Genomic DNA, 24,606 nt, shown 5'->3' on the forward strand with positions numbered 1-24,606 from the left:
GGAAATGTTAATCCTCCAAATTTGTTCTTCCTTTTCAAGATTGTTTTGGCTATTTTGGGACCCTTAAATTTCCATGTGAGTTTTAGGATCAGCCTGTCATTATCTGAAAAAAGAAAAATAGCCAGCTAGAATTCTGATAAGGAATTGTATTGTATCTGTAGGTTATTTTGGGGAGTAGTGCCATTTTAACAATATTAAGTCTTCTAATCCTGAAATGTGAAATATTTTTCCATTTATTTACATCTTTTAAAATTTCAGTGTACAAGTCTTGCACTTCTTTTATTTAATTTATTCCTGAGTATTTTATTCTTTTTCATGCTATTGTAAATGGAATTGTTTTGTTAATCTTATTTTCAGTTTGTTTATTGCTATTGTATAGGATTAGGATTGATTTTTGTATTTCGATCTTGTTAAACTTGTTTATTAGTTCTAATGGTATTTTACTGGATTCCCTAGGGATCTATTTACAAGATCACATTTTGTATGAGTAGAGATGGTTTCACTACTTTTTTTCCAGTCTTGATATCTTTTGTTTCTTTTTCTTGCCTAATTTCTTTAGCTAGAACTTTTAAAACAATGTTGTATAGCAGTGGTGAAAGTAGGCATCCTTGTCTTGTTCTTAATTTTAAAGGGAAAGGATCTAGTATTTCAGCATTATGTATGTTGTTAGCGGTGTGTTTTTCAAATGCCCTTTATCAGGTTGAGGAATTTCCCTTTTATTCCTGGTTTGTTAATTGTTTTTATCAGGAAAAGATGTTGGGTTTTGTCAAATGCTTTCCTGACTCTGTTGAGATCATCATTTAGTTTCTGCTTCTTATTTTATTGATATGATGTATTACATTAATTGGTTTTCAGTTGTTAAAGCAAAATGCAATAAAACAAGGTATGCCTGTGGAGTGAAAAAGAAGAAATAAAACTCTATTTGCCTGCAGATGACATGATTGTTTATGTAGACATTCCCAAAGAATCTACAAAAAGTTACTGAAGCTAATAAATGATTTTAACAAGTTACAGGATACATGGTCAATATTCAAAAGTTGATTATATAACTGTATACTAGCAATGAAGTTCAAGAACAGGCAATAACAATCAATATGATGAAAGTCAAAATAGTTGTTAACTCTGCCAAGGTAGTATTGACTGGAAGGGAACACGAGTTTTGGAAGTATTCTATATCATGATCTGGGTAGTGGTTATATGGATTTAAACATATGTAAAAATTCATCAAGCTCTTTAAGATTAATGTACTTCATTCAGTTTATTTTATGTATACTATACCTCAACACTTTTTTAAAGGTTCATTCTAACAGGGTGAATGAAAACTGTCTCACATAGTATGGTATATGCCAGCTGATACAAGATTCTGCCCATGGTGGTACCTAAGAAATACTGATGACTGACTAAATGAAACAATTTGGAAACTTTACTCTTCTCAAAATAAAGCCCCAGTTATTTTAGAAAATATTGTATCTTCTGGTTAATTCAGTCATTAAAGTGAGACAGATAAACATTGGATTTGAATTAGACAGCAGCAAGACTTTTTCAGGCTGTTTAGGAACATCATGGCAATAATTTTAGGAAATATAGGCAATGCTAGTAATTGCAATACAGGGTGCTAAAAGTATTGGTGAGTTTATAGATTTTAAAATGTAAAAACTTTGTCCACAGAAGCTGGGATAACCTTCAAATTGTAAGTAAAATTAATTTTTCTCAACAAGAAAATCTCCCTAGAAGAGAGATTAGAATAGGAGAGAATATTGAAATGTAATCACAGAGAATATTGCATTTTTGCCTCTTTCTTAGGGAACTTCTCCAGTGATCCGTGTGAGACACTGCTTCTGCTATATGAGTTTGAAGTTAAAGCCAAAATGAATGATCAGTTACTGGACAGCTTCCTGGAATCAGTGTGGGAACTGCCTCATTTAGAAAGTAAAACATTAGAAACAATCGCAAGTAAGAGCTATATTTATGGTTTTGGAAGGCTACTACCCATTTAAATTGTACTACTTGTTTATTTCTTTCCTCCGTTCTCTACATTTCCTCATAGTACTTTGTTTTTCCTTCTCTAATGGCATTCTTGAACCATTTTGTATTATAATCATTTATGCATTTATCTTTTTCTTTATATAAGATTATAAGCTCCTTAGTGTCATGAACAGTAATTACTTATATTTGTTGTACTTATTAACCCTGGCTAAGTGCATTGCTCACAATCGGTGCTCATATTTATTCTGTGTGTGGAATTGAATTCTATTACTACACAATAGGGGGAGCTCAAGCTTAGTTTTGCTCAGCTAGCTAGAAATGGTAAACGACTGCTTCATTAATCAAGGGTGATGCAATCAAAGCAATTTATTAAAGTGTGTAGAGAAATATAGATAATATTTTCTAACACAGTTGCCACTTTCAAATTTCTAGTTGGGCTGCAAGTGGTATTTGGGGGCCCAAAATCTTTATGGGAATATACTGCAAGAAATGGCTTGTCTTCTCTTTTTATCTCTCACCCTCCTTGGGAGCCTATGTGTGGTTAATAAAAGTATTAGATAGCCCCGAATGCACAAGAGTCACATTTGCCTTTCCTTGTCTTGCCAAGACAATTCCTAGAGACCTTGAACAGATCGTATATACTTTATGGACATGTGATAGTTACTACTGTTCGTTGTGTAAAGGAACTCCAATTCTAGAGGCCTGGTAAATGCATCTGGAAGTTTGGGAGTCTGTTATCTTGGACACTCACTCTCATGTCAAGTGTTTCCTGTTTTTAGTATCAAAGAAAAATAGTAAATTGTAGTATAAATCCATTTTTGATTAGTGCCCTTTTACTAATTTGCTTTCTGTTTCCTTCTTAGTGTGTCCCTCCTTGACTCTGGTTTATATTATTGCTTTACCTGTATTATTGTGCAGGGTCAGAGAAACAATAGGTTCTCTGTTGATGTGTGTGTGTGTGTTTTTAATGTTTTTTATTGATTTCAGAGAGAGGAAGGGAGAGGAAGAGAGAGATAGAACCATCAATGATGAGAGTCATTGATCTGCTGCCTCCTGCACATCCCCTGCTGGGAATTGAGCCTGAAACCCAAACATGTGCCCTGACTGGGAACCAAACTTCCATCTCCTGGATCATAGGTCAGTCGTCAACCACTGAGCCACACCAGCTGGGATCTCTGTTGATGTTTGCTGAAGAAAAGATATAACCCGGTGATCCTACTATGTTATTCTGCCCAGAAAGTAGAAGCTACCTCTGAAAGCCACCATGGGTTCATCATTTTATAAAATTTGTTTTTTGTGTGTTTGTTGGTTTGTTTGTTTGTTTTTGTTCATCTCTTTCAGGCCAGTTTTGTTAGAGAAAGCAAGTTGTAGGCTGGGATGAAAACTGTGATGGATGAGATTATAGTATTCACAACCTTTTTTCTTCCCTTCCTATAGCATTAGCAATGGAAATGCCTGCATACTATCCTTCCATTGCTCTAAAGGCCTTGAAAGGGGCTTTATTGCTCCACAAAAGGAAAGAATCATTTGATGTTTTGAAATACAGGTTAGTAATTGTAATTCAACACTATCCAGGCTTTTTGATAGCCAAAAGAGCTATCAATGCCTCCTAAGTCATCAATCATACTCAACTGGCCCAATTTAAAAGATGATCAGGGTACTTCTGTAACTCCTGAACCTAAAAAGCCTTCAGAACAGCTCCATATTCAGAGTTGTATTATAGACCAAGAATTAATGAGCTAAATCAAGGATTTTCTCCTTTCTGCTTCTTTGTGTGAGTATGTATATACTAAAATTACTAGGTACCTTTCTTTATTTTATTACTAAATATGCCAAATGTAGACAGAGATTAATATAACAAACAACAACGTATTCCCACCAAAGTTTAATAAATGTTAACATTTTGCTATATTTGCCTCATATTTTTTTCTAAGCACCTTTCTTTAAGGGCCAATAAGTACATAATATAGCATGTTATTTTGTGTTTTCTATGCCTAGACATGGGGAAAAAAATAGAAGTTATGTGATTTTTCTCTGGAAAGCATCATTACAGTCTTCCTTTTCTGAGATTTGAGAAACAATTCTCTTGGAATTATTTCCAATTTAAATCCTAATTTTCTTGCTTATTTGAGGATATAACAAGATGCTTCAAAGTGCTTGTAGATTCAACCAGCTCATAAAATATAGTAAACAGCCACACCTTCTCAGTGTAGGAAACTAAAAAAAAAGGGTGAAAGACAACCATAATAAAAGGAAGGATTGATCAGCCCCTTTTACATCTTCGAAATCTGTCTTCTGAGGTTGGAAGCCAGATTAAATTGAAGGAAGAACAGACTTGTTTTGAAGCTCGTAATCTGGGATGAGATCCAGATTTTACTTACCTTAGCCATGAAGCCAGCGATTTCTTTCCTTATGGGATAGTTTTCTCTTTTTTATTTCAGCAACTGTCTGCACAACTTGATTAACCTCTTAGTGCCAGGTGGGGTGCCAAGTGCAGAACTCTGTCCCCTGGAAGAAGTTTGGGGCTTTTTCGAAGATGCTTTGAGCTTTATTAGCCACACCGTAAGTCAAACAGTGATATTAAACTTTCAGCTAATTTTAAAGATTTGAAATGTCTTGTGCATTAGAAATTACATAGAATACTGCTCTCTGATATGAGTTTTAGGGTAAATAAATTCATATTACAATGTAGTTACATACTTCCAAATTTCCCTGGGTTTATGAAATGTAAGTAGTTAATAGTAGAAAGTTTCTAATGTAAGTATACTATGGATTAGGTCAAAATTGCAGTACAACCTGGCATTTGGGGTTATTTTGTATTTTTAAAAGCAAATAGAATTGTTCTTACTCTTCTATCAAGTTGATGAAATTCTCCCCATTTCTTTTTTTCTGAAAGTTTCTATCATGAATGACGAATTTTGTCACATAATTTTTCTGCATCAATTGATATGATTGTGTGATTTTTCTTCTTTAACCTGTTAATATGGTGGATTACACTGACTGATTTTAAATATTGAACAAGCCTTGCGTGCTCGGAATAAATCCCACATAGTCATAGTGTATAATTTGTTTTATACATTGCTGGATTCTACTTGTCAGTATTTTTGTAAATATTTTTCATCTATATTCATGAGGGATATTGGTCAGTAATTTTCTTCTTGTGTACTGTCTTTGTCTCGTTTTGGGATGTGTTCCCTCCTCTACTATATTTTTTGAAAAGATTGTAAAGAATTTATGTTAGTTCTTTTCTAAATGTTTGCTAGAATGCACCAGTGAAACTATCTGGGCCTGCAGATTATTTTCAAGAGTTGTTAAATTACAAATTAAATTTACTGAATAGTTATAGAACTGTTCAAATTATCTATTTCATATTGTGTGAGTTGTGGTAACTTCTGTTTTCAATGAAGTGACCCATTTCATCTAAACTGTCAATTTATGTATATAGAGTTCTTAATATTATTCCCATATTTTTCTTTTTCTTTCGCTATTGGCCCCTCCACCCCGCTCTCACCCCATCCCTGGGCTTTTAACACACTATTAACGTCCATGGGTTATGCATATATACATATAAGTTCTTTGGTTAATCTCTTCCCATCCTTCCCCCCCTTCCCTCTGAACTTTGTCAGTCTGTTGCATGTTTCAATGTCTCTGGATCTATTTTGTTCATCGGTTTATTTTGTTCATTAGATTCCGCATATAAGTGAGATCATGTGATACTTGTCTTTCTCTGACTGGCTCATTTCCCTTAGCCTAATACTTTCCAGGTCCCTCCATGCTTTCTCAATGGTAAGAGATCCTTCTTTTTTATAGCTGCATAGTATCCCATGGTGTAAATGTATCACATATTATTAATCCACTCATCTACTGATGGGCATTTGGGCTGTTTCCAGATCTTAGCTATTGTAAATAGCACTACTATGAACATAGGGGTTCTTATATTCTTTCTGATTAGTGTTTCAGGATTCTTAGGATATATTCCTAGAAGCGGGACCACTGGGTCAAATGGCAGTTCCATTTTTAATTTTTTTGAGGAACCTCCATACTATTTTCCACAGTGGCTGGACCAGTCTGCATTCCCACTAGCAGTGTACTAAGGTTCCCTTTTCTTCACACCCTCACTAGCATTTGTCATTTGTTGATTTGTTGATGGTAGCCTTTTTGGTGGGTGTGAGGTGATAGCTCACTGTGGTTTTAATTTGCATCTCTCTGATGATTATTGACTTTGAGCATTTTTTCATATGTCTCCTGGCCATCTGTAGGTCCTCTTTGGAGAAGTGTCTATTCAGGTCCTTTGCTCATTTTTTAATTGGGTTGTTTGTTTTCTTTTTGTTAAGTTGTATCAGTTCTTTATATATGTTGGAAATTAACCCCTTATCCAGAGTATCATTGGTAAATATGTTCTCTCATACAGTAGGTTCCCTTTTCATTTTGTTGATGGTTTCTTTTGCTGTGCAGAAGCTTTTTATTTTGATGCAGTCCCATTTGTTTATTTTCTCCTTTATTTCCCTTGCCCTAGGAGATGTATCAGCAAACATTTTGCTACAAGAAATGTCTGAGATTTTGCTGTCTATGGTTTCTTGTAGGACTTTTATGGTTTCATAGCTTACATTTAAGTCTTTTATTCATTTTGAGTTTATTTTGTGTATTGTGTAAGTTGGTCGCCTAGTTTCATTTTTTTGCATGTACCTGTCCAATTTTCCCAGCACCATTTATTGAAGAGACTCTTTACTCTGTTGTATCCTTTTTCCAACTTTGTCAGATATTAATTGGCCATATGGGCTTGGTGGATTTCTGGGTTCTCTGTTCTGTTCCATTGATCTGTATGCCTGTTCTTGTGCCAGTACCAGGCTGTTTTGATTACAGTGGCTTTGTAGTATTACTTGATATCCAGTATTGTGATCCCTCCAATTTTGTTCTCCTTTCTACAGATTGATGCAGCTATTTGGGGTCAGTTTTCGTTCCATATAAATTGTTGGAGTATTCTAGGTCTGTTAAATATGCCATTGGTATTTTAATATGGGTTGTATTGAACATGTAGATCGCTTTGGGTAGTATGTACATTTCAATGATGTTAATTTTTCCCATTTCTGAACACGGTATTTTCTTACATTTGTTTGTATCTTCCTTTATTTCTTTGTCCAGTGTCCTCTAGTTTTTCAAATACAGGTCTTTTACTTCCTTGGCTAAGTTTATTCCAAGGTATCTTATTTTTTTGGTGTTGCAATAATAAATGGGATTGTTTTTTTAGTTTCTGTTTCTGAGAGTTCATTATTGGTGTATAAAAATGCCATCCATTTCTGGGTGTTAATTTTGTATCCTGCTCCTTTGCCAAATTCATTTATTAAATCTAGTATGTTTTGGTGGAGTCTTTTGGACTTTCTATGTACAATATCATGTCATCTGCAAATAATGACAGTTTCACTTCTTCCTTTCCAATTTGGATGCCTTCTAATTCTTCTTCTTGTCTGATTGCTGTGGCTAGGACTTCCATACTATGTTAAGTAAGAGTGGTGAAAGTGGGCGTCCCTGACTTGTTCCTGTTCTTAACTGAAACACTTTTAGTTTTTGCTCATTGAGTATCATGTTTGCTGTAGGTTTGCCATATATGGCCTTTATTATGTGAAGTATGATGCTTCTATCCCCACTTGGCTGAGAATTTTTATCAAAAATGGGTGTTGGATTTTGTCTAATTCTTTTCCTGCATCAATTGATATGATCATGTGATTTTTATCTTTCTTTTTTTTTTTATATGATGTATCATGTTTATTGATTTGTGAATATTGTACCTGCCTTGCATCCGTGGAATAAATTCTGCTTAGTTTATGCTGTTTGATCATTTTAATATATTGCTGGATCTTATTTACTAATATTTTGTTGAGGATTTTAGCACCTGTGATCATCAGGGACATTGGCCTGTAATTCTCTTTCTTTGTTGTGTCTTTAATCTGGTTTTGGAATTAGGCTAATGCTGGCCTGGTGAAAAGAGCTTGGAAGTCTTCCTCTTGGATTTTTGGAATAGTTTCAAAATAGTTGTTAGTTCTTCTTTGAATGTTTGGTAAAACTCCCCATAAGAAGCCATCTAGTCCAGGACTTTTGTTTGCTGGGAGTTTTTTTATTACTGCTTCAATTTCATTAGGTGCTATTGAGTTATTCAGATTTTCTGATTTTTCCTCATTCAGTTTTGGAAGCATATATGTTTGTAGGAATTTGTCCATTTCACCTAGGTTGTCCAATTTGTTGGCATATAGCTGTTTGTAAAGTTTTCTTACAATCCTTTGTATTTCTGTGGTGTCAGTTGTTACTTATTCTCTTTCATTTCTGATTTTGTTTATTTGGATCCTTGCTCTGTGTTTCTTGATGGGCCTGTCTAAAGGTTCATCAATCTTGTTTATCTTTTCAAAGAACCAGCTCTTGGTTTCATTGATCTCTTGTATTGTTTGTTTGTTTTTTAGTTTCTATGTCATTTATTTCCCCTCGGATCTCCATTATTTCCTTCCTTCTACTTACTTTGGACTTTTCTTGTTGTTCTCTTTCTTTTTAGTTGTAGGGTTAGGTTGTTTATTAGAGATTTTTCTTGTTTCTTGAGGTATGCCCATAGTGCTATGAACTTCCCTCTCAGGACTGCTTTTGCTGTGTCCCAAAGATTTTGGGTTGTTGTGTGTTCATTTTCATTTGTTTCCAAGAAGTTTTTTATTTCTTCTTTGATCTCTTGGGTAACCCATTCATTGTTTAATAACATACTATTTAGCCTCCATGCGTTTGATTGTTTTTTATTGTTTTTACTGTAGTTTATTTCTAATTTCATGCCATTGTGATCCAAGAAGATGCTTGATATGATTTCAATCCTCTTGAACTTGTAGAGACTTAGATTGTGTCCTAACATGTAGTCTATATTTGAGAATGGCCCATGTGCACTTGAGAAGATATTTATTCTTCAGCATTGTCATGAAATGTTCTGTAAACATCAATTAAATCCATCTAATTTACTGTGTCATTTTGGGCCACTGTTTACTTGTTGATTTTTTTGTCTGGAAGACCTATCCAGTGTTGTCAGTGGGGTGTCGAAGTCCCCTACTATGACAGTCCCCTGTCTATCTCTCCCTTAAAGTCCTTCAAGAGTACTTTTATAAATTTAGGTGCTCCTCTATTGGGTGCATATATATTTACCAGTGTTGTATCGTCTTGTTGAATCAATCCCTTTAGTATTATGTAGTGACCTTCTTTGTCTCTTGTTATGACCTCTGCTTTGAAGTCTATCTTGTCAGGTATAAGTATTGCTACCCCAGCTTTTTTTTCTCCATTTACATGGAAAAATTCTTTTCCATCTCTTCACTTTCATCCTGTGTGAGTCTTTTGTTCTGAGGTGGGTCCCCTGTAGTCAGCATATATATAAGTCATGTTTTCTTATTCATTCAGCTACCCCATGTCTTTTGATTGAAGCGTTAATTCACTTACATTTAAGGCAATTATTGATAAGTAATTATTGTCATTTTTATTCTTTATGCCTATGTTTGTTTATATCTATATGAACTCTATAGATATATATGTATATATTGTATTATTATTGCAGCAGTCCCTTTAACATTTCTTACATTGCTGGTTTGGTGGTAATAAACTCCTTTAGCCTTTTTTTATCTGGGAAGCTCTACATTTCGCTATCTATTTCGAATGATAGCCTTGCTGGATAGAGTAGTCTTGGTGTCAGAGCCTTACTTTTCATTACCTTGAATACTTCATGCCATTCCCTTCTGGTTTGTAGTGTTTCTGTTACAAAATCAGCTGACAGCTTTATGGGAGCTCCTTTATAGGTTACAAATTGCTTTTCTCTTGCTGCCTTTAAGATTCTCTCCATGCCTTTAATTTTTGGCATTTGAATTATGATGTGTCTGGGCATGGGCTTTTTTTGGTTCTTCTTGCTTGGTACTGTCTGTGCTTCCTGAACTTGTGTGACTCTTCCCTTCACCAGGTTAGGGAAATTTTCTCCCATTGTTTCTACAGGTTAGGTTCTCTATCCCTTGCTCACTTTCTCCTCCTCCTGGCATTCCTATGATATGGATTATTTTACATTTCATGTTGTCCCACAGCCTCCCTTAAACTGTCCTCCTGGTTTGTTTTGTTTTGTTTTGTTTTTAAATATATCTTTATTGATTTCAGAGAGAGGAAAGGAGAGGGAGAGAGAGAGATAGAAACATCAATAATGAGAGTGTCATTGATCAGCTGCCTCCTGCATGCCCCCGACTGGGGATCGGGCCCGCAACCTGGGTATGTGCCCTGACCAGAAATCGAACCCTGATCGCCTGGATCCTAGATCGACGCTCAACCTCTGAGCCACAGCCGGCCGAGCTGTCCTCCTGTTTTTTAATTGTTTTTCTTTTTGATTCTGTTACAGAGTGATTTTTTTCTACCCTATTTTCTAATTCACTGATCCCATCCTTGACTTCCTCTAATCTGCCATTTATTCCTTCCAATGTATTCTTTATTTCTGCTATGTCATTCTTCATTCCTGACTGTTTTTTCAACATTTCCTTATCTTTTTTCATGCTGTTGAGCATCCTTATAGTCATTACTCTGAACTCTACATCTGATAAACTGCTTGTCTCCATCTCATTTAGCTCTTCATGAGAATTCTCTTGTTCTTTCATTTGGGGCTTGTTTCTTTGTCTTCCCGTGTTGGCTGCCTGGAGATAGCTCTTATGATTCAGGTTCACCAATCCAGGCTGATGGGAGAAGCCAGCTGAGCAGCTGTCAGGCCAAAACAAGTCTGGCTTCTCAAATCAAGGCTGTGACCCCCTTGAGTCCTGTGATTTCTCTGTCCTTAAGTAAGTGATAATCTACTCTTCGCTGTGGCTGAGAGGCCAGGTGTGCCCCACAGGGACTGGAAGCACCACCACCCATCTCAGCAGCCCATCCACCACTTCCCCAGCCACCTCTGTGTACCCCTCTGCAACAGCCACAGCCTGCAAGATGGTTCCCCATTATTATTATTTTTATGTGTGCAAGGTCTGTAGTGATATCCACTGTTTCACTCCTGACACTGATAATTTATGTCTTTGCTTTTTTCTCTGTCATTCTTCCAGATGTTAAATTTTATCCATCTTTTCAAAGAACCAGGTCTTTCTTCATTGATTTTCTCCATTTTCTTTGTGTTTTCAGTCTCACTGATTTCTGCTCTTATCTTTATTATTTACTTTACTCTGTTTTCTTTGCATTTGGTTTGCTTTTCTTTTTCTAGGTTCTTGAGATGGGAACTTTTATTATTAACTTAAGACTTTTCATTTTTTTCTAACATGTACATTTAATGCTGTAAAGTTCACCCTCAGTGCTGCTTTAGCGGTGTCCCACAAATTTGCTATGTTGTATTTTCATTTTCATTTACTTCATTGTATTTTTTATTTTGCTCGAGACTTTCTCTTTGAACCATAGATTACATGGAAGTGTGTTGCTTAGTTTCTAAGTGTTTATAGATTTTCTTATTATCTTTCTGTTATTGAATTCTAATTTTATTCCATTGTGGTTAGAGAACAAAGATAGCTTTTATTATTTTAATTATTTAATTTTTTTGAGATTTATTTTATAGCCCAGGATATGATCTATCTTAGTATATGTTCCATGGACACTTGAAAAGAATGTGTATTCTGCTCTTGTTGGAATATGTGTTCTATAAATATCAATTAGATCCCACTAGTTGATGGCGTTGCCGAGTTTTTATATACCTTTGCTGGGGTTTTTCTTGCTAGTTGTTCTTTTACTGGTTGAGTAAGCATGTTGACATCTCCAACTGTACCTGTGGAATTATCTAGCTCTCTTTTCACCCATATTGGTTTTTGTTTCACATATGCTATGACTCTGTGTTTGGGTGTATACACATTTATTATTGCTATCTCTTTTTTGTAAATCGACCCCTTTATCATTATATAATATCCTTCTATGTCTTTGGTAATTTTTTTGTTGCTCTGAAGTCTACATTTACCAATATTAATATTGCCACTCCTGCTATCTTTTGATTAATGTTTACATGATATACCTATTTCCATCTTTTTACTTTCAACCTGCCTATAATGTTATATTTGAAGTGAGTTTCTTATAGACAACAGCACATTTTTAGTCCATGTAAGCAATCTCTGCCTTTTAGTTAGTGTATTTAGATCACTAATGTATTAGGGCTTAAGTCTGCCATTTTATTTTATTTTTGTTTTATTTGTTTGTTTTGTTCTTTTTGTTTTTCATTTCTCTCTTTTCTTTTCCTGCCTTACTGTGGATTACTTGAACATTTTTTAGAATTCCATTTTGCTTCATCTATAGTGCTATTAAGTGTATTTGTACAGCTTTTTTAGTGGTTGCTCTAAATATTACACTGTTTGTTTTTGTGTGTATGCATGTACATGTGTGTAAAAAACTTATTACTGCCCACTGCTGTCGTCATGTTACCAGTTCAAATGAAGTATAGAAACTTTACTTCTCTTTACCCTCCCCCACTCATAATTTTCTTAAATTTCCCTTTACATACATTTATAATCTCCATTTTAACCTTTAACTACACAATCAACAAAATCTATATAAACAAATATGCATTTCTTTGTTAAAACATCAGGTGAAGCTCTGACCTGTGTGGCTTAGTGGTTAGAGCATTGGCCACTCACGGAAGGGTCACAGGTTCTATTCTCAGTCAAGGGCACATACCTGGGTTATTGGTTCACTCCCCACCCCTGGTTGAGGTGCATGTGGGAGGCAATCAATCAATGTTTCCTTCTCTCTCTCCCTCTCTCTCTCTCTTTCTCTCTCTCCTTCCCTCTCTCTCTTTCCCTCTCCCTCTGCCCCCCTTTCTTCCCTCCCTCCTGCTCTCTCTGAAAAGCAATGAAAAAAATATCCTCATGTGAGGATTAACAAAAAAAAAGAAACATCAGGTGAAAATGTCTAGAGAGATTTTCACCAGATTAGAGAGTATGCTTGGGGATAATATTAAAAATATCAGAGGTAACTAGTCAAAAGAGCACTCAACCAAGAGTAAGTGAGTGCCTCTGGCTTCTAGTCTCATCTGTGCCATACTGTGTGGCCCTGGGCAGATGAAACCTCCTCTCTTTGACCTCGGTTTCCTTATTAATAAAATGAGGTTTCTAAAGCCTTCCACTTTTGGAATAGCAGCATGAGAATCTAAATGGACCTGCTTCCCAGCAAAGCAACCATGACTGGAGATTTTATATTTATATTTATATATATATATATATATATACATATATATATACATATATACACACACACACACACACACACACATACATACACACACATATATATATGTAACCATTTAAAGTCTCTGGAAATTGTCCTAAGAGCATACAGACCATGAAGAAAGCTCTATTCAAGAATCTACTAAATCTTAGTGAGAGTCTGGCAGTTGAGTCATGACCTGTTCCTTCCCTGTCCCTCCCCCAGCTCAGCATGATAGAAGCTCTGCTCCAGGTGAATGTGGTCAAGAAAATGATGCTCCCACTCCCCTCAGCTCCACATCAGAGGATATGGTATCCCATAAAGAACAGCAGGCTGCCAGCACTTCTCATCCCACCTTGAGCTCCAAGTTGCAAAGGCTAGTTTCATGACAAATATGGCCAAAAGAATGAGGCCTCCATTCCTTTACTCAGCCTCCACTTATAGGGCAGACGATCTACCTCAGGCAAATCAGACCAAGAATATTAGGACCCTGGTTTCCCTTGCACCAGCTAACTCTTAGGGCAGTGGTTCCACACCCAAAGAGGCAAGCCAAGAAGACCAGATACTTCTACCCTACTTAGCACCCTGCTCTTAAAGCAGAGGTGTCACTCAGAGAAAGGGGGCCCACTGCCCCCCCCCAAAGCCCTGAAGCAGAGTCTCAGAGATTTTTCCCAGGGGGAAAGGCAATCCATAAAAACAGAGAGCTTCAAAGCTTTCTCCAAATGAACTGTACTTGAAACAAGGTGTGAGGAAGTTCCAGTCAAAGAGTGCTATGAAAAATAATGGAGATTTTGGTGGTAAGCAAGTAAGAGGAGGATAGTAACTTTCTTTGAACTACAAGGTAACTCACAGACAAGCTAGGTTACCAGAGAGAACCATGGAAAAACACATCTAATAAGAGCTTCACTAGGGTCAGAACAGACCTCAGAGATTTGCCTCAAAGACCACCCTTTCAAAGTGGTCTGAATTTAATTGGGTTAGACTATAGAACAACTTATGCCCTCAGGCACTGCTGAAGACAATAGAGTAATCATCATTCACTTAGTGGAGCCTAAAAGCTGGGTGTAATATCAGACCTCTTAATAGAGGCATCAGAGAAAGAAAAAAAGAGCCCTACTAAAAACACTGTCATCCCAGAGTGACTGTGCACATTGCATATAACCAAGGCTTTGTCCTCCGAGAAGCTACATAAGAAGCTTCACACCTGAGGGAAATAGACTTTGCTAAAATAATCCAGTGAAGTTACTAAACAGATAAACACACAGACAACAACAAAAACAAGCCCCAAGGTGGGGGGAATCAATCTCTAGAATTGCTACAATATGTTACCTAAAACGTTCAATTTTCAATAAGAAACAGCAAAGTGTGACCCATACCTGGGGGAAAAAAGAAAGCAACACAAAGTATCTTAGACAGAACCCAGATATCAGATTTAACAAAGTTATTAAATCAACCATTACAAATATGTTCAAAGAACTATAGAAGATTATGCTAAAAGAAGTAAAAGGTGTGATGCCAGTGTATCATCAAATAGAGAATATCAGTAAAGACATAGAATATATTTTCAAGAACCAAATGAGAAATTTGGAAGTAAAAAGTAGCATATTCACTAGAGGGGCTCAACAGATTTTAACTGGTAGAATTAGCTGTTTCAAATCAGCAAAATTGAAGGTAGATTCATAGATTATATGGTCTGAAGAAAAAGGAGAAATAAAGAATTTAAAAAAACAGTGCTTCAAAGAAAAGTGGAACTTCATTAAGTATACCAACATGCACATATCAGGCTTATCAAGGATAGAAAAGAACAGAAAAAGTATTGAAGAAATGAAGGCTAAAAACTTTCCAAATTTGATTTTAAGAAATTACATATCCAATAAGGTCAGTTAACTCCAAATATAATACAGAAAGTGATCTACACACAGAAACATAATACTAAAAGTACTGAAAGCCAAATACAAAGAGGAAATCTTTAAAAGAACAAGAGGAAAATGACATCACTTAGAAAGTAACCCCATAAGATCCGCAGCTGACTTCACTGGAAACAATGGAGGCTGGAAAGCAGCGACATATTCAAAGTGATGAAGGAAAGTAACAGTTAACCAAGAACTCTATAACCAGCAAAATTATCTTTCAAAACTGAAGGTGAAATGAAGACATTAACAGATAAATAAAAACTGAGAGAATTTGTTGCTAGCTGACCTAGCTAGCAAGTCACCCCAGACAATAATTTAAATCCAAACAAACCAAAAAAGTACCAGTAATTATGTAATTATAAAAGACAGTATAAATGCGTATTTGTTCTCTTAACTATTTTTCAAAACAAATGTATAAAATACATTATGTAATTGTTTTATTGAGCTTTTAACATTATAAAAATGTAGTATGCAAATAACAACATGAAGAAGGCAGGTGGGAGCCTATTTTGGAGTAAGGAAATGACACTAAAGAATAACTCTAAGCCACAGGGGAAAATAAAAAGAACCAGAGATGGTAAATAAGAAAGTTAATATAACAAACTATAAATACATACTTGCCCTTACTTAGCTTCTTTGAAACACACAAAATTATATAAAGTAATTATAACTGTTATTGTTGAATTGTCTACTTCAAAATTTACTGCAGAGCTACAGTAATCAGTACAGTATGGTACTGCCCTGGCCAGCATGTCTCAGTTGTTTGAGTGTTGTCCCATGCACCAAAAGGTCACAGGATCGATTCTTAGTCAGGGCACATGCCTGGGTTGTGGGCTTGATCCCCAGTAGGGGGCATGCAGGAGGCAGCCGATCCTTGTTTCTCCCTTGCATCGATGTTTCTCTAAGTCAATAAAGACATACTTTAAAAAAAATGCAGTGTGGCACTGACATAAAGATAGACATAAATAAATAAAAGTAGAATTAAGAGTCAGAGACAAACCCTCACATTTATGGTCAATTGATTTTAACAAGATTGTCCAGACTATTCAGCGTGAAAAAATAGTATTTTTAACAATGTTTCTGGGACAAGTGAAATAAAATGAAGTTTGGACCCCTACCCCATACTATATATAAAAATTATCTCAGAATGGATCAAAGACCTAAATGTCAGAGCTAGAAATATAAAACTCTTAGTATATATAAACTAAAATTATAAAACTCTTGAAAGAGTTACATGTAAAACTAAAATAATAAAACTCTTAGAAGAATAGTCTTAAATCTTTGTGAATTTGGATTAGGCAATGGTTTCTTAGATATAACACCAACAGCACAAGCAATAAAATAAATTAGATTTCAGCAAAATTAAAACTTTTCTACAAACAAACTATCAAGTAAGTGAATAAATAACCCACAGGATGGCAATAGCGGATATCTGGGAATCATATATCTGTTAAGGAACTTATACTTAGAATATATAAATAACTCTTACAACTCAATAATATAAAGATAACTAATTTTATAATGGGCAAAGGATCTGAATAGACATTTCTCCAAAGAAGATATACAGATGACCGGTATATATATGGAAAGATTCTTGACATTGTTAGTCATCAGAAATAGGCAAATCAAAACACAGTGATCTGCCACTTAATACACATTACAATGGCTATAATCAAAATTACAGAAAATAACAACTATTGAGAAGGATGTGGAGAAATTGGTACCCCCCCCCCCCACACTGCATGACTATAAAATGATACAACTGCTTTGGAAAACAATTTGGCAGTTTTTCAGAAGGTTAAACATAAAGTTACCATATGACCCAGCAATTTCACTTTCAGTTATAGAAACATAAGAAATGAAAACATATGCCAAGCAAAGACTCATACACAAATGGTCATAGCATTATTCATAATAGCCCAAAATTAAACAACCTAAATGTCTATCAACTGATGAATGGATAAACAAAATGTGAAATTTCCATACAAGGGAATATTATTTGGATATTAAAAGGAACCAAATACTGACATGTGCTACAGCATGGATGGATGGACCTTGAAAACATTAGCAAACTAAGAAAGATGCCAATCATAAAGGACTACATACTGTGTGATTCCATTTATCTTAAATGTTCAGAATAGGCCAAGCTGTAAGAGACAGAAATTAGATTAGTGGTTGCCCAGTGATTGGGAAAGGTGTGTAATTGAGAGAAAGGAGGAGTGGCAGCTAATAGCCCCAGGGTTCCCTTTCAGGAGAATGTTTATGTTCTAAAATTGATTGTGGTGATAGTTGCAAAACTCTGAATATGCTAAAAACCACTGCATTGTACACTTTAAGTAGGCAAAATGAATGGTATGTGAATTATATCTCAATAAAGCTGATGTACACAATATTCATTTCAGAAACCCTGAGGTGAGCCTAAAAAGACAGTCATTTGTGTTCCAGTACACATACAGTTTTGTTAAGAGATATGTATGACTGCCATATTTATTAAAAATGTTGAGGACAGAGAAAACTGTCTTCAAATACTAGGCCCCAGAAAATCATCAGAGCAAACACCGCCATTTGCTAACACTGATTTGTATTTCACATAGGCAAGTCAATGTCAATTTGGGGTGAGTAGCTGCATGGATACATTTTTTTTATTGAAGGTTAATGATTCTTCTGAGCAGTGCTGGACAGAGGAGAGCTAATGCAAATGAAAATAAAGCCCCTCCAATGTTTCCTAACTCATTGAATGGCACTACCCTTCTTCCAGTTGCCCAAGCGAGACATCTAAGAGTTATCCTCAACTCTTCCCTCCCATTTCTAATCTGTCACCAAGTCTACCTCCTAAATATCGCAAATTTATTCACTTCTTCCCATCTTCCACCATCACCAACCTAGTTCAGTCTTTTACCTCAGCTACTGCAGGAACCTTTTAGCTGGTCTCCTTGCATCTCTTGCTTTTGTCTATGCCTTTCTTCATCCAGCAACCAGAGCGATCTTTTTAATTTTAAAATGTGCGACTTTGCTTAATCTTCTTTAGTAGCTTCCCGTTGCTCCTTTATTTTGTTTTAGAGGATGTTTATTAAAACTGGGGACAGTGAAACAAAGAAGGGCTTAAGATTACAGGAGAGCGACTAGGTTGGGAAATGAGCCTGTTGCCCTTAAAGACCAAAATCCTGAATGTGGCGTACAAGGCCATGGCTGCCTGTCTGAGCCCATCTTGAGCTACTCTTTCCCTCACTCTCTGCACTGTTAGCCACACTATACTCTACAAGGTGACTAATTACTACCTCCTAGACAAATTTGATGGCCTCTTTTCCCTGGCCTTCATTATTGACCACTGCCTCCTTATTGAAATTCTCTTTTCCTTTTTCCTTTATTTTCTCGTCATTCTGTGTGTCTTTTCCCTCTTACTATCCAACTATGAATGTTTCCAATATTCTCTACTCTTTAGCTCTCTATATTCTATACTCTGTCCTTTAAGTGAATTGATACACATTAGCCATTAACTGAGTTCCAGTCCATATCTGCAACAGCCTATGTGATATCTCCAAAGTTACCTCAGTCCCAAAGTAATTAAAATAGAACTTATCATTATCTTGATCCCGTATCCATTTCTTTCCAATTTCTTTCCAATTTCTTCTTTCAGTGATATCAGCATTCTCTCAGCCACTTGAACTATGTACTTTAGAGCTCTTTTCAATTGACCTAGCTTACATTCACCATATCAAGTAAGTTACCAGGTTCTACTGTTTCTTACATGTTTCCATTTCCATTGTCACTATTTTAGTTCTGACCCTCATCACTTCATCCTTAGACTCTTACAACTCCATTTAAACAGATCTTGCTGTCTGTGTTTTCTCTGACTCACATCTGTTCTAAACACCACTGGTGTTTCAATCTTATTAAAGCTCCAATTTCATCATATCACTTACCTTCTCATGAAGTTTCAGTGACTTCTAATTACCAACAGAAGAAATTCCGAGATCTGTGGCTTATAATGCAAACCCCCTTACATTCCAGGCCAATACTTCACAAATTACATTCTATAAGATGTTAATAAAAATCTGCATACCCTAGATTAAACAAAGTTACATGGTTTCTTTACCGTAAAACTTCCCCAAAATTCTAATGAACTAATGTGAATTACAGTGCTCTAAAAAGGCATATATAGAATGCAGTATTTCCAAAACATATTTTACTAACATTTTTTGTAACACTAGTGTTCTGAGGGAAATTTAAGAAATGCTGAAGTAGCCCCCTCCTACATTTCCAGTCCTATTTTCCATTAACTTCCCTACCTAAATTATCTGCTTAGGCCAAATAACTATTAGTCTCCCTGAGACATGCTCAGTCTCAAGCACAATCCAGGTTTTTAATTCATTCTGTTCTGTGCATATGGAATGCCCTTCTCTTTCTCTGTACATCTATATATTTGTAATTTTTATTGACATAATTCATATATCATAAAATTCACAATTTTAAAGTATACAATTTCGTTGTTTAGAACATTCACAAAATTGTGCAACTGTCACCAGTATCTAACTCCAGAACTATTTCATCAGCCCAAAAAGAAACCCCATAATCATTAGCAGTCATTCCCCATTTCCCCTGGCAACCACCAATATGCTTTCTATCTTTATGGATTTGCCTATTCTGGACATTTCATATAATCTTGGTATATCTAGATCCTACTTATCTACCCTAGGACCATGTTTGTTTGTTCAGTCATATGTTCATTCATTCAGTTAAAATCACAACTTTGTCATACACTGTGCCAGGCTATGCATATACAAAGGTAGATGACATTTTGCCTTGAAGGAACTCCCAGCCTAGTGGAAGAAACAGACAACACAGTGTTATAAGTGCTATTGTAATGCTGTGAACAAAGTGCCATAGGAACAGATTAGTGGGGATAATAAATTGTGGAGAGTTAGGGAAAGCCTCACCAAGTAGGTTGCATTTGAGTAGATATTGATTCATTTGTTCATTCTTTGATTTATTCATTCAGCAAACACCTATTGTGCTCCTATCATGTACCACGCACAGTGTTGGATTCTGAGGATACAAAGATGAACAAGAAAAGTTCCTGTCCTCAAGAAGATCAACAGTCTGCAAGAGATAAATTTATAAGCAGTTTCAAACAATCTGATAAATTGTGTTAGAAGAATGTAATGCTTGCTATCGGAACAGAGGGACAGGACTAACTAACTCTGCTTGTGAATTTGAAGGAAAAATAGAAGTTTACCAACTGGACAAGGATGGGGTTGGCATTTCCAGCAGAGAAACTAGACCTCTGGTTGTGCCAGACTAATGCTCGTTTCTTTCACTGAAGAATACCTAATTCCTGTCTTGCTCTAACTAGCCCTTAGTTACACACCTTGTGTAGTCCTCTTTATATGTGGATACCTTATCTCCCCAAAGGCACTATGTGTCCTTTAGGGTAAGAGCTTTGTGTTGTCTCTCTTAGTGCCCTCATTTTAAGTGTTTTATGCATTGTAATTTTTTTAAATCCTCACCCAAGGATATGTTTTTATTGATTTTAGAGAGAGAGGAAGGGAGAGGAAGAGAGAGAGAAACATCGATCGGTTGCCTCCTGTATGTGCCCCTATGGGGAATCAAACCTGCAACCTGGGCATGTGCCCTGACCAGGAATTGACCCTGATTCAGTGCACAGGACAATGCTTCAACCAACTGAGCCACACCAGCCAGGACCGTAGTAATTTTTTATAGATCCAAATGAGTGAATTACAGCTGAGACGTCATTGACATTCTCAAGAAACTGCTACCCAAGTCTTCTATCGTGTTTCCCCTTCCAAGGACCTGAGTGAGGTCTAATGTGTAAATGAAGGGCTTTAATGTGGAATGAGCACATGGGTGCCCCTTTGTGGCCCATCTATACAAGAACTGAGAAAGTTGCTCCCTAGTCTAATCCTCTTCACTACTGCAAAATCTTATAATCTACCATGTTAAACACACTCATAAGGCAAAGGGATCATCTTAGAAATGTACTCCTCGTTCATAGACAGGTAGATATTGTCAACACTAAAGATTAATATTTATTAAAAATTACAGTCAGTTGATGTTAAGTAAAACAGATTACCCTCCATAACCAGTTTTGCCTTAAAGACAAGAACTGAATTTTCCTGAAGAAGGAATTCTGCCTCAAGAATGTAACATAGAAATCCTGCCTAAGTTTGCAGCCTGCTGGCCTGCCACACAGATTTCAGACTCAGGATTGCAACATCAACTCTTACCTGAATTTATAGCCTGTTGGCCTACCCTAAAGATTTCAAATTTGCCAGCACCCAAAATTATGCTACCTGGTTCTTTAAAAATCAGTCAAATCAACCAATCTTTCTCTCTCCCTCTCCCTCCACCCCATATGTGTGTGTATGCAAAAAATAAAGATTAATATAATTTCTATTCCAAACAGACAGATTGGGGTCAATAAAATTAAGAGATTCAATAAAACTGCTTTTTTTAAATTAATTAATTATTTTATTTTATTTTTCTTTAAAATATTACAGATGTCCCTTTTTCTCCCCAGTGACCCACTCCACCTTGTCCCACCCCCCTCCCCAATCCCTCTCCCCACCATTGTCGATGTCCTTGAGTGGTGCATATATGCATATAAATTCTTTGATTTCTCTCTCCCCCTCCACCCACCCACCCTCATCCAACCCTCTGACATTCATCAGTCTAATCTATACTTCCATGTCATCAAATCTATTCTGTTTATCAGTTTATTAAGCTCTTTAGTTAGATTCCACATATAAGCGAGATGATGTGATGTTTGTCTTTCACTGCATGCCTTATTTCAGTTAGCATAATATTCTCCAGGTCCATCCATACCATCCCAAAGGGTACGAGATTCTTCTTCTTTACAGCTGCGTAGTATTCCATGGTGTATATGCTCCACAGCTTTTTTTTATCCACTTATCTACTGATGGGCACTTGGGCTGTTTCCAGATCTTAGCTATTGTAAACTATGCTGCTATGAACATAGGGGTGCATATATTCTTTCTGATTAGTGTTTCAGGATTCTTAGGATATATACCTAGAAGTGGGATCACTGGGTCAAAAGGCAGCTCCATTTTTAATTTTTTGAGGAACCTCGAAATTGTTTTCCATAGTGGTTGCACCAGTCTGCATTCCCACCAGCAGTTTACCAGGGTTCCCCTTTCTCCACATCCTTGCCAGCAGGAGTCGTTTGTTGATTTGTTGATGGGAGCCATTCTTACAGGTGTGAAGTGATACCTCAGTGTGGTTTTAATTTGCATCTCTCTGATGATTAGCGATGTTGAGCATTTTCTCATGTGTCTCTTGGCCATCTGTATGTCCTCTTTGGAGAAGTGTCTCTTCAGGACTTTTACCCATGTCTTAATTGGGTTGTTTGTCTTCCTCTTGCTAAGTAGTATGAGCTCATTGTACACTTTGGAAATTAGCCCCTTATCAGATACATCCTTGGAAAATATGTTTTCCCAGACCGTGGGGTTCCTTTTGTATTTTGAGGCTGTTTTCTTTTGCTGTGCAGAAGCTTTTTAGTTTGATGTAGTCCCATATGTTTATTTTGTTTGTTTGTTTCTCTTGCCCTAGGAGATGTATCAGTGAAAATTCGACTATGTGGGATGTCTGTGACTTTACTGCCTATGTTTTCTTCCAGGATTTTTATGGTTTCATGACTTACATATAAGTCTTTTATCCATTTTGAGTTTATTTTTGTGTATGGTGAAAGTTGGTGGTCTAGTCTCATATTTTTGCATGTATCTTTCCAATTTTCCCAGCACCACTTATTGAAGAGACTATCTTTACTCCATTAGATGCTCTTGGCTCCTTTGTCAAATATTAATTGACCATAATGGCGTGGGTCTATTTCTGGGGTCTCTGTTCTGTTCCATTGGTCTATATGTCTGTTGTTGTACCAATACCAGGCCGTTTTGATTACCATGGCTTTGTAATATAGTTTGAAATCTGGTAATGTGATCCCTCCCACTTTGTTGTTTTTTCTCAAGATGGCTCCAGCTATTCGGGGTCCTTTTTGGTTCCATATAAATTTTCAAAATGTTTGTTCTAGGTCTGTGAAATATGCTGTTGGTATTTTAATAAGAATTGCATTGAATTTATAAATTGCTTTGGGTAGTATGGACATTTTAATGATATTAATTATTCCAATCCATGAGCATGGTATATTCTTCCATTTGTTTAAATCTTCCTCTATTTCTTTTTTCAGCGTTACGTAGTTTTCTGAGTACAAGTCTTTTACATCCTTGGTTAAGTTTATTCCTAGGTATCTTATTTTTTTAGTTGCAGTGGTAAATGGTATTGCTTTTTTAGTTTCTCTCTCTGAAAGTCCATTGTTGGTGTATAAGAATGCCATTGATTTCCGGATGTTGAATTTGTATCCAGCCAACTTGCCAAATTCGTTTATCAAATCTAGTAGAACTTGATGGAGTCTTTAGGGTTTTCTATGTATAGTATTATATCATCTGCAAATAATGACAGTTTTACTTCCTCCTTTCCAAGTTGGATACCTTCTGTGTTTTCTTCCTGTCTGATGGCTGTGGCAAGGACTTCTAGTACTATGTTGAATAAGAGTGGTGAATGTGGACATCCCTGTCTTGTTCTTGTTTTTAATGGAAATGGTTTTAGCTTTTGCCCATTGAGTATGATGTTGGCTGTAGGTTTGTCATATATGGCCTTTATTATGTTGAACTATGATCCCTTTATCCCCACTTTGCTGAGAGTTTTTATCAGAAATGGGTGCTGGATTTTATCGAATGCTTTTTCTGCATCTATTGATATGATCATTTGATTTCTGTCCTTCATTTTGTTTATGTGATGTATCACATTTATTGATTTGCAGATGTTGTACCAGCCTTGCATCCCCAGAATAAATCCCACTTGGTCATGATGTGTGATCTTTTTAATGTATTGCTGGGTCTGGTTTGCTAGTATTTTAGTGAGGACTTTAACATCTACGTTCATCAGAGATATTGGCCTGTAATTTTATTTCTTTGTAGTGTCTTTATCTGGTTTTGGGATTAGGATGATGCTGGCCTCATAAAAAAAGTTTGGGAGTTTTCCCTCCTCTTGAATTTTCTGGAATAGTTTGAATAGAATAGGTGTTAATTCTTCTTTGAATGTTTGGTAAAACTCGCTTGTAAATCCATCTGGTTCAGGACTTTTGTTTGCTGGGAGTTTTTTGATTCCTGCTTCGATTTCATTAGTTGTTATCGGCCTATTGAGGTTTTCTGCTTCTTCTTGATTCAGCTTTGGAAGGTTGTATGCTTCTACGAATTTGTCCATTTCCCCCATGTTGTACAATTTGTTGGCATATAGTTGCTCATAATATTTTCTTACAATCCTTTGTATTTCTGTTGGGTCAGTTGTTATATCGCCTCTTTCATTTCTGATTTTATTTGGGTCCTCTCTCTTTGTTTCTTAGTGAGTCTGGCTAAAGGTGCATCAATCTTCTTTATCTTTTCAAAGAACCAGCTCTTGGTTTCAT

At 36.2% G+C, this 24,606-nt stretch overlaps 1 protein-coding gene across 1 annotated transcript in view; it reads left to right on the forward strand.

The window, feature by feature from the left end:
- TEX11 (testis expressed 11) overlaps positions 1-24,606 on the forward strand; it is a gene marked incomplete at both ends in the record, with an annotated part of 365,391 nt that overhangs the window by 337,917 nt on the left and 2,868 nt on the right. Inside the window, 3 exons of the mRNA XM_081125501.1 lie at positions 1,804-1,953; positions 3,424-3,532; positions 4,428-4,548. Coding sequence (XP_080981627.1) covers positions 1,804-1,953; positions 3,424-3,532; positions 4,428-4,548 — 380 coding nt within the window. The remainder of the gene's footprint in view (positions 1-1,803; positions 1,954-3,423; positions 3,533-4,427; positions 4,549-24,606) is intronic.

This window comes from Miniopterus schreibersii (genome assembly GCF_964146895.1).
Source record: "Miniopterus schreibersii genome assembly, chromosome: X".
NCBI classification, from domain to species: domain Eukaryota; kingdom Metazoa; phylum Chordata; class Mammalia; order Chiroptera; family Miniopteridae; genus Miniopterus; species Miniopterus schreibersii.